This window comes from Schistocerca piceifrons, chromosome 3 (genome assembly GCF_021461385.2).
Source record: "Schistocerca piceifrons isolate TAMUIC-IGC-003096 chromosome 3, iqSchPice1.1, whole genome shotgun sequence".
NCBI classification, from domain to species: Eukaryota; Metazoa; Arthropoda; class Insecta; order Orthoptera; family Acrididae; genus Schistocerca; species Schistocerca piceifrons.
This window is the reverse complement of record NC_060140.1, coordinates 238686675-238698079: the sequence shown is the minus strand read 5'-3', so window position 1 is coordinate 238698079 and position 11405 is coordinate 238686675. Positions and strand designations below refer to the sequence as shown.

Genomic DNA, 11405 nt, shown 5'->3' with positions numbered 1-11405 from the left:
ACACCCTCCCATGAAGTGAAATGGTGGACTATACATTTTTTTAAGATCTTGGGTTTGAACCATGTCACTCTCTCATTTTGTTTCCCTGATCAAGGAATATGACTTGTTCAATGTTAGTAGATGACTGACGGTCCTCTCATCTTACATGCAACCGATTATCATGAATTTGTAGAAACAGGCATCCTTCATCATACACATAAATACAGTTATTTTAAATGTGACACAATTCGCCTGACATTTGGTAAGTTTTGAAATGGAAAATGATATTGTATAACATATTAAACACAATAATTTATGTGAAGAATATGAAATATGTGCACAGAAATATTTACCTAGATGAAACTCATTTAAAATGTTATAGGAGCAATGAAAGAAATGTCATATTCGTTGGGATAAATAAGTAAGCTGACTAAATAAGATTTATATGAGAGTGTCCCCTAGACTATTAAACAACAAATAACATATAAGATGTTAAAATTAAAATATGAAAATGTGTTCACAAGCTTGGGGAGCGATGGTGTTTTCTGGTCCAAGACTGTGGGCTTTCCTAAGTAGAGCTGTAGTATGGAAAGTATGCCACTCTAGTACTTCAGTTCTCACAACACTCAACACATGGACTCCTTCACAGGAGTCTGTTGAGCAGAGAATGTGGGCTAGCATAGGCATGATCATATCTGTTGGGAAAGCTTTGACCAGTGGCAAAGGCCACCAAGCTGACGTGCCTCAGTACAGGTGGATGAAGAGCAACAGTGAACAGCTCCAGACATCTTTGCCAATAGGCAGAGGCGTCGTTTGTTCGACCAGGAGGATACCGATGTCGAGTGACAGCCCATCATGGAAGAAAAGCTCTGCTGGGCAGGGTGGTAGGTATTATACTTAGCTCTTAGTGTATTTGGGAACTGCCAATTTCAGGGCTCTTCAGCAGGACTAATTACTGGCTGTCAGAAGACTGTTAGGATAGTCTTGCGCAGACCAAGCACATGAGGATTGGTCGGTATTGTTAGAGTGACCCCATTGATTTGTGGAAGTCATCCGTACTCAAACAACAAAGGATAGAAGATAAATCCACATGTGCACAGTTGTTCCTTCTGGCAGTCCATCCCATTTTGTGAGTTGCAAGAACTTAAAAGTTACTAGAGCTAAAGCCCAACATTAGTGTGGTACTAGAACCATTCTCTTCATTGCTCCATGCTGCCATTGCCCTGGATGAAGCTCTTCCACCAGACAGCCACTGTCGCCTCACTGGGGCAGCCCAGCAACATGTCCACCAGGGTGCCAGGCTGTCTGCCAAGATTGCCTTAATGAGCATTGTAGCTGCCACCGCAGGGTGCTTCTCCTTGTCCTAGCCAATCTGGGAACATGTGGCTCAAGTATGGTGGTGTGCCCATTCTCACTGCTGCTCAGCAGCTACATGCTGCTAATCCCTCTAGGGGGAAAGTGATGTGGTGAGTTGCTGATAAGCTGTTAGGCTGATGGCTCCACCTCTGCTCCCCAGGGGCTGTATCTTATATCCAGAGTCCTTCTAAGGCGGCCCTGCAGACTATTGTGCACTATTGCTACACTCCATGTGCACAATGCTAAATGATTCCCCATTGGTTTCTTTCACTAAAGCTTTTACAGTACAGTGTTGATATATTCATGTAAGATAATATCAACATACAAATAAAACAATACAATACACAGTTGCTGATAATGTAAAATGTTTATAATTAAAATATAATGGAACAAACAATTAAAAAGATATTGTATCTTGGATCCTAACCACATGATCGATCATGGGTTGAACATTGTATAAAGTAACTTAAGTACTGGACCCACCTACAGGGTGACGATTATTAAACTACATAAAAAAAACGTAAATTAGTTTCAAACTACTGCATGCTAATACTTTATTCAACATGTAAATGTCAGTATAGATATTAGGATTTAGGCAATGGTGTGGCACAGAAGAATAATGAAATTCTGTATGACCCACTGAAGTGTAGGAACATTGATGCTGTGAGTGACCTCCTGAATGGCTGTTTCCAGCTCAGTAGTGGTTTTGCAGTAATTGTTGCACACCTTGTCTTTAGTATAGTGCTACAAAAAGACTCAATGTGTTCAGATCTGGAGAATATGGTGGCCAATAGCAACCCATGCCAGTGGCCTCTGGGTACTCCAGAGCCAAAATGTGGTCCCCAAAGTACTCCTCCAGGACATCAAACACTCTTCTGCTTCTATGGGTTCGAGCTCTGTCTTGTCAAAATCGTGGTCACTTTGGATAATGGAGATGAAATCATCCTCTAAAACCTTCACTTACCATTTGTTGGTCACCATGCCATTAAAGGATATAGCTCTGATTATTCAATGACTGGACATTGCGCACCAGACAGTCATCCGTTGAGGGTTAAGAGACTTCATGATTGTCAAATGCGGTATCTCAGTCCCCAATTCTGCCAGTTTTGCTTATTGACAAACCCATCCAAATGAAAGTGGGCTTCATTGTGCATGTGCATACTAATTCTCATCATGTCTGTGACCAACTGTGCAGTTTCAACATCCCAACAAAAAACGTTCAGAAGATTTCATTCCACATAGTTTAATAACTGTCACCCTGCATCTCTAAAACAAAAACTTTACCTAATGACAAACAGAAAGCATGTTCAAAAACACTATTTAAATGTGAATTGTTGACATTAAATTACTAGATATGATCTCTAATTACATTCTAACCACCACCAGAAACAAAACTTGCTAATTTACAACCATTAAGATATTTGATTCACTACAGGTTGTGATGTTAACTCTCCACTGTCACAGTCTCTGCAGGTATCCTATTGTGTTTTCTGTGAGTAGTAGGTGAAAGAGAGTTCTAGTGCATTTTGTTTGTGCAGGTAGCATACATTCAGGAGCAAACATATATTCAGGTGCAAAATCATTGTTAATTGATTTATGACCCCCTTGGGATAATCCATCCTTCTGAGAAATACTCCAAGCCTCCCCTTCTCCTCCATTTCCCCCAGCCCTCTGAAAAATCCCCAAACCCTTCCCCTCGTCAATACAAACACACTCTGGATATCAAATTATTTTACAAATCAATTTAATTGATTAATTAATTAACCCTTCCCCCACTGCAGATCCCACAGCCCTCCCCTCCCCCAGTCCTCCCTCATCATCTGGAAAATCTGTGCATAGCTGCTGGAGAGGATGGCATGGGGTAGGTTATTTTCTTTATTTTTTGTGCTGTCCTGTTGGAAATTGGTGTGAAAAGGTCAGCCCTCCCCTCCCCTCAAGTACACTTCCTCTACATGGAGAAATGGTGGGAAGTGTTTAGTCAGTTATGAGCTGTTGGACTGGAAGATACAACTATTATCTTGTCCAGCAACTAGATGTCCTAATTACATAATTACAATGCTGCCATTTGGCGGTACTGTCATGTGTGTGCTCACATTGACATGGAGGGATCGACTGAACTAGTGCACAATGCCATCACCAGAGGATGTTCCACCATCCACCACTCACAACATCCCATCCTATCCCTCCCAGAAAAAATTGATGGGAGAAAGACTCAATCTGTACTGGAGAGGAAGGATCTCATGATATGAAATAGAAATCGGTGCCAACTACACTGCAGAAGACATAATAATATTTTATTTATTTATAAATTTCAGTATGCATACCAATTAAGAGGGGTTGGATATCTTTATTTGGTGGGGAAAGCTCATCATTCTCTGCTGTTTACTTAATTTTGGAACATGCAGATCTTGTAAAATACATCGAAAGGAAGTAATTAAATATGTAAATACATTGCTTTTTTCCGCTCAGACAAGGAATACCACCATGAAATCGACATCAACTTAACTCATCACATGTAATTACTCTGTTACAAATCAGGTAATAAACTTCCCAATCATGTCTTAACACACACCTTGCTCCACCACACGAATCAGACAGCCAGCAACTGTTCGAGTCCTGAGCCCTGGTCTGGGAGGCCCTGGTCACCTGTGGAGAAATACGTGATTTTGGATGTCATTTCCTTTGAAATTTGATACCAGATTCACTTACTGTTCTGCTCCAAAACACACACACCTTCCACACCAGGTCAGTGGAAGTAGCTGCTCTAAGTGCTCGTTCCACTGTGCAGATAGTGACTGAGTTAGTTTACAATACCACCAGCAGAGGATGCCAGGATGAGCAACCTCATCTTACTCCTGTCTCCAATCCCCTCCTCCCATCCACCTCCTTGTGTCTCTGCTCACTTCCTGCCAGACAAAGCATCAGGTGGATCTTTGATATTGATACCTGGGAAATTTCTGTCAGAACACATGGTCTCTCTCTCTCTCTCTCTCCCTCCCTCTCTCCCTACCCCCCTTCTCTCTCTCTTTCTCCCTCTCTCACTCAAGAGGTTACTTCCTCACCAGCGAACATTTGTTGTATGCCACCAGAAACCACATTAACCCTTATTTTGTTGTAAACAAAGTAGCAGATACCTGGTAGATCCCCAGTCCTCCCCAAAATGCTGGGTTGCTAATACATTAGAAATAGTCCATTTGCGCTAACTCCACTCAATGAAATTGATTGACTAATTAATTAAATTGACACTCTTTGTGTGGAACAGTTTTTCCTTGCTTGCTGTTGGTGGATACTAGGATTGGCGTATTTGGCAGGAAATTCTGGGGCTATCTAGGATTCGACCACACAATGCCTGGTTTCCAAACCCCACTCTTCCTCCCTTCTGGATTTTCCTTGTCCCCTATTGGTGGATACTGACACATTAGGTCGTTTAGTGGGAAATCTATTACGTTGAAGGTAGCTGAAAATGGCAGTGAGAATTTCAAATTTCAGTTCAGTTGTGCTATTCCTTAAACAATTTGTAGGGGACATAGCAGTCAAACGACTGGAGTGCCCTCACATTTCAACTATCAGAAACAATAAATTTATCAATTGGGAATTTGATGTCATGGTTGGGGGCAGTGCTATATAAAATGCTAGTTGTAATTTAAAATTTTGCCAAGAATATGTGCTGTCACGGTTTTGTAATTCCCAATCACCTACAGGTCTGCTAACTGTATTTTTTAAAGCACTTCAAAATTCCCAGGTTTGTTCTCTCTGTGGAAGGGGTCTGCTGCATGATAGGATAGTAACAAAGACAAATCCATCTTTATTTAAACAAATACCGCTCCACCTTTCTGATACTAGACAGAGTAGACTGGGATGTAGTAAGAAGCACTCAACACCAAGAACAGCAGCTATCCTCAACGGACAGGACTCACATACACTTAAATCATGATCGATTCCATAGTAGCTGTTACAATTAGATGTTGGAGATAACACAATCTTCCTTAGGCCACTGCTGCACACTGGCCACGCTGGCAGATGCATCTCATTCCCTGGCAGCCACAAGCCTGCTGTTCTGGAAGCTCAGAGCCTGTTACTGTGACCACCGAGCAGTCAACCAGTCAATTTACGTTGGGGCAGCGGGGGAATAATCGTCAAGCACAAACACTTGTCATGCTGAAACTTCTCAAATTTCCACATAAAAATCGCAGAATACTTGAAACATACACAATTGTGAAGGCTGTCCAACACACACAGAGTATTAGTGCGCTATTCACCCACTCTGAGGGTGACACAGTTATGTCAACTATACGCTCTTACACCCACCTTTCTGCTTCAAGAGGCTCAGTGGTGTTCTGTTCCTTATGTAGGAAATGCCTATTCGTTCCAGCCGCTGGCTACCTTCGACATTCGCTCAGATACCAAGCTGAGTCATCATAGGAAACCAGCTACATATTTATCAGTGTAATTACAGTTAAGTATTACAACTGCAGCGTCAATCTGACGGCATTTGACAATGAGCGATGTACATGAAATACCTCCTCATGATGGCTGTGGCTCTGGAAATATCAATTTATCACATAAATCTATACCCTCGTTATGACGAGATAATTTTCCACATAAAATCTTGCATACACCTTATGGCTATCAATGCACTGAAATTTCAGTTTCTCACATAAAATGTATATCCCCCTTATGACCGCATATAGTGCTACCCACACCATATTCTTTGCACACTTCGCAACACTGACCGCAGGAACTTTATACTCTAACACATACATATTTCAGAAAAACAGTGCAATTATCGTTTAAATGTGCATAGCGTCTGAAAAAATGTCCACACTTATACAGGCTAGGTGTCTCGATGCTCCTCAGATCTACTGGTAAAGGGGTTCGAAAGATATCACCAGTATGTGTTGGTGTTCGGTAATAAACATTGCAGTCGATAGTGTGACACAGGATATGTGAGAATCTGCTTATTGGAGCCGTTGAGAGGACGTACTGTGTATCCATGATGTTACAGCAGTATTGGCTGCCGTCTGAGTACACTATAGCAGACCCTGTTGAATCCTTGCAGTGCTATATTGTGCAGCTATTTAGGAAGTGAATCTATGACCCCTTTTGATCGGATATGCTTGTCAATGCATTGAAGTCACAATTCGCCACACGAAATCTGCCGTCCCCCCTTCCCCTCATGGCTGGACATGCATAACTTTTTACAGGAATAGTAGTCTCATCACTTCCCACACACGTCTGGCGATATGGCGGAACACTGACCACAGTAACTTCACGTTCCAACAGCGTAACATTCCTGACATGTAGCGTGATCATCATTCATAGGTGTACAGTGTCCGAAAAATTATAGTCTGTCCACACTCATAACATCTGGGTGCCGTTTTGCATTCCCTACCACAGCTTTCCAGTAGCAAACTCCTCCCGCCACATCATCGTTATCACATATTCGTTGAGGAGTAAAGGGTGTAATTACAATTAAAAAGCCCTCGCGTCTTTTATCTATGTTATGTACCGTCACTTGGGATGATTTGGAACTACTGGGGTGAAATGGAACACGGTATCCGTTTCAACAAATCATCTTTGCTGTCGAGTGATACTTTGGTGTAACTAATGGAAACCACCCTCTAGGTCACCAAAGATATTAGTTGTTCCAGTGATATAAAAATCATGGAGGTATAAGGAGGGGAGATGCCATGACGTCACAAACTTGAAGCCGACAGAAACCGAGCTCCGCCATTGCAGTTTGGTCAGAAGACTCGTTTCAGATTGTGCTACTGTGTAGAGCTGCTGAAGGTTTTTTCATTTTAAAATGCCGGTTTGCGTTGGTTACGGGTGTACTAACCGTTGGAATAGTGCTACCAAGTTAAAAGGAATGACGTTCCATGCGTAAGTGGCCCCGTTTGTAAAATATTGTCGTTTATATTCGTGAGATGTGCGGCCTTGTTTACGTTTTGTGAAACTGTTTTCTTCTTATTTTATTTCAGATTTCCGATCAATGAAGCTCGTGGGGCTCTGTGGGTTCATATGCTTATTTTTCTTGACAAAGCACAAACGATGTTTGTATTTACAAATGAAATTTTGTATAAGTGTGTAAACAAGTAATAAATATCATCCGGTATGTAAACTAGCATAGCTTTCGGGTTCTGCTTTCAGTTTACATCGACACAAATACAGTAAAAGGTAATTTGAGTTTGAAAAGAGCTTTGTACACTGTTATTTTTCATCATTCGAATTTCGTATCCAAAAGAAACACTTAAGTTAACGAGACCAAATCAGTTGTATTGCTGGGGCAAAAACGCATTAAAAACAAAACGAAAACACCTGAAAAAGCTATTCTGACGTTGTGTTATGCATGTAAACATTGTAACACTCATCATCTGGAATAATTTCGCAGACATAACGTTAAATATGAAGAACACGCAATTCTAACAAGAGCTCTGTCACTGTTTTGACCAATCAAACATGGCGGCCCACCTGCTTCAAACAGAAGTACAGCAGACGGCCCTCCTTATACCTCCATGATTTGGTGACCTAGAGGGTGGTTTCCATTAATTACACCAAAGTATCACCACCGACTTCAAACAGACGTACAGCTGACGGCCATAGTGCCATCTCCCCTCCTTATACCTCCATGATTTTTATCATGGAGGTATAAGGAGGCGAGATGGCACTATGGCCGTCTGCTGTACGTCTGTTTGAAGCCGGTGGGCCGCCATGTTTGATTGGTCAAAACAGTGACAGAGCTCTTGTTAGAATTGCATGTTCTTCATATTTAACGTTATGTCTGCGAAATTATTTCAGATGATGAGTGTTACAATGTTTACATGCATAACACAACGTCAGAATAGCTTTTTCAGGTGTTTTCGTTTTGTTTTTAATGCGTTTTTGCCCCAGCAATACAACTGATTTGGTCTCGTTAACTTAAGTGTTTCTTTTGGATACGAAATTCGAATGATGAAAAATAACAGTGTACAAAGCTCTTTTCAAACTCAAATTACCTTTTACTGTATTTGTGTCGATGTAAACTGAAAGCAGAACCCGAAAGCTATGCTAGTTTACATGCCGGATGATATTTCTTACTCGTTTACACACTTATACAAAATTTCATTTGTAAATACAAACATCGTTTGTGCTTCGTCAAGAAAAATAAGCATATGAACCCACAGAGCCCTACGAGCTTCATTGATCAGAAATCTGAAATAAAATAAGAAGAAAATAGTTTCACAAAACGTAAACAAGGCCGCACATCTCACGAATATAAACGACATTATTTTACGAATGGGGCCACTTACGCATGGAACGTCATTCCTTTTAACTTGGTAGCACTATTCCAACGGTTAGTACACCCGTAAACAACGCAAACCGGCATTTTAAAATGAAAAAACCTTCAGCAGCTCTACACAGTAGCACAATCGGAAACGAGTCTTCTGACCAAACTGCAATGGCGGAGCTCGGTTTCTGTCGGCTTCAAGTTTGTGACGTCATGGCATCTCCCCTCCTTATACGTCCATGATAAAAATTATGTGTGTCAAAGAGGAGAAGCGTCTCGCGGGCCCCGAGGAATCATGACGTCACATCATGACATGACGTCGTCCCTCATGCTAGCCAATATCGCTGGTAGTTTTCGAAACGTGGATATACTTTGAACATGACATGCTAATGCATTGTGGGTGTGTGTTTATAATGACGGGTTTTGTGATTTGTGTGCGTTAAAGCTTTTCAATCACGGAAAAAAATTGATAATACTTGCTGCAAAAGCAGATGTTTGCAGAGGAGAAAGGATAGTTTATATTCCAGATAATGGACGGTAAGTAACTTCCATTAGTAATCTTATAGTGCTCAAGAAAAGTAAAGTGTATGGTAAATCTACAGAAATTTCATTCTTTGTGCCAATAGTATTCTGATGCATTATGCTACCCAGTAAAGTTTCTTTCAATGCATCTATGTGGATTATTTGTAGTAATGGCGTATTCTCATAACAAATGGCTTCGCTATTTAAGTTGCAATCATCGTAAGGCTAAATTTACACTACCCGCGATGCGATGCGATGCGATGCCGAGCCGAGCGGAGCGATGAAGCGCTGAAATCGCGTGACAATGGGCAGGCTTGGTTTAACAGTGGCAACAGAGCGGTGCCCGTTTAGACTGCAGGCTGGGCCGAGCGACGTGATGCGGTGCGACGCGATGACTCCGCTGTAGTCGCAACCGAGTTTGCGTTTCGCGCGAGTGTTTGGAGCGATTGCTTGCTTGCACTTGCGTCTGAAGTAATTACTTACTTGCAATGGACATTGAAAGACTAATTAACAGTGTGCGTGAACGCTCCGTGTTGTGGGAGCAGAAAAATAAATATTACCAAAATAGGGATTTTGTTCATCAAGCATGTAATGAAATAGCTGAAGATTGTGGAACAGACAGTAAGTACAAAAAAGTAAAATAAATAGCTACAAGACTCCAAGAAATAAGTAACACAAACAACTTCGTTTATTTTCTAATTTTAATTGTGTATAGATACTATTACAGTATTTTGATAATGAAATGACGTTCACAATAGTTACAGTATTTGATAATTTCGGCATGAAATATATTTGCGTTAATGACTGTTGACATAGTTTTTGAAGGCCTCTCTGACACTCCTCGCTCTTCTTGAAGCACTACTGTTTGCTCTGTCATTTTGGAATTTCCCGTCTATATTTTCAGGCGAGGTACTGAAGAATAAATGGAAGAACCTACGTGACACTTTCCGCTCTGAACTCAAAAAAACTCGTGCTGAACGTTCAGGAGACGAAGGTGGCATGCCGCATTTCCAATCCAAATGGCCGTGGTACGAGCTAATGACCTTCCTGACTGACATAATGACGCCACGGAAGACCAAGACTAATATTCATCACAGTAAAAGAACAGTATCGCAACACGACGACGCACACGACGACGTACCATTTTCACCAGCTCTTACAGAGAAAGAGAGTGTTTCACCTGATGAAACCAACCAAGCCAGGTCTTCAAGATTGTCTGTAAGTTCAGAGGGTAGCGTTTCGATGCCTCCTCCCTCACCCACCCTAGACACAAACCAAAACAAGAGATCCATGAAATCGACAAACTCTGAGTTGCTAAATATAGAGAAGCAAAAGTTGAAGCTAATTGAGCAACAAATGTCGAAATCAGAAACGCAAGATGACAGCTATCAGTTTGTAGTGAGTTTGCTGCCAGCAATGCGAAAACTATCACCAGCAGCTCAGTTGAGAGCCAGGATAAAAATTCAGCAGGTTCTTTTGGAAGAATTGGAACAATCAACCACTTCCACTGCACATTCGTTGATGTCACCATATGCACCTGAAAATCCAGTTGAAATCGTAATTGCCGCGCGGGATTAGCCGAGCGGTCAGGGGCGCTGCAGTCATGGACTGTGCGGCTGGTCTCGGCGGAGGTTCGAGTCCTCCCTCGGGCATGGGTGTGTGTGTTTGTCCTTAGGATAATTTAGGTTAAGTAGCGTGTAAGCTTAGGGACTGATGACCTTAGCAGTTAAGTCCCATAAGATTTCACACACATTTGAACATTTTTTTGAAATCGTAATTGCTGGAAATCCGCTGAATGAAATAGTCATTTCTGAAATTCAACCAGATGACATTGTTATTTCAAGCCACCAAGATTCTGAAAACTTTGATACTTAAGTGAGTGAACTGTGACGTATTTTACTTCTCTTTGTCAACTATGTCAAAATTTATTAAAAGAAAGTTTGAATCTAATACAATTTGTAAATCTTTCATAATAAAATGATTGCTGTAAACTTAATATTAATATAATATTAATAACCAGGTGGTAGAACTAACCTGAAATGATGTGAGCAGTTGCAATTCGGACCTAACAAGAGAGGAAGAAAGAAACACCTAATGGTGATCATAACTTTTTCAGGGGTAATAGCCATTTTGAAATTTGTGTTTTGCTTCTGTAATCTATTTGAAACAGACGACACTATATAATCAAATGTCTCTGTACTCATTCTGGATAACTCCAAAATTTATCCTCATCTTTTCCCAAGTCACTGTACAAATGATGAAATTCTCCTAAAGCCCTCCT

At 41.1% G+C, this 11405-nt stretch overlaps 1 protein-coding gene across 1 annotated transcript; it reads left to right on the top strand.

Annotated features, from left to right (window-relative positions):
- The first annotated feature begins 9612 nt into the window (after positions 1-9612).
- LOC124788545 lies at positions 9613-10983 on the top strand. Its single transcript, XM_047255816.1, has 3 exons — positions 9613-9745; positions 10029-10681; positions 10969-10983. The coding sequence occupies exons 1-3, from the start codon at positions 9613-9615 to the stop codon at positions 10981-10983; spliced, it is 801 nt and encodes a 266-aa protein (XP_047111772.1).
- Positions 10984-11405: the final 422 nt, after the last annotated feature.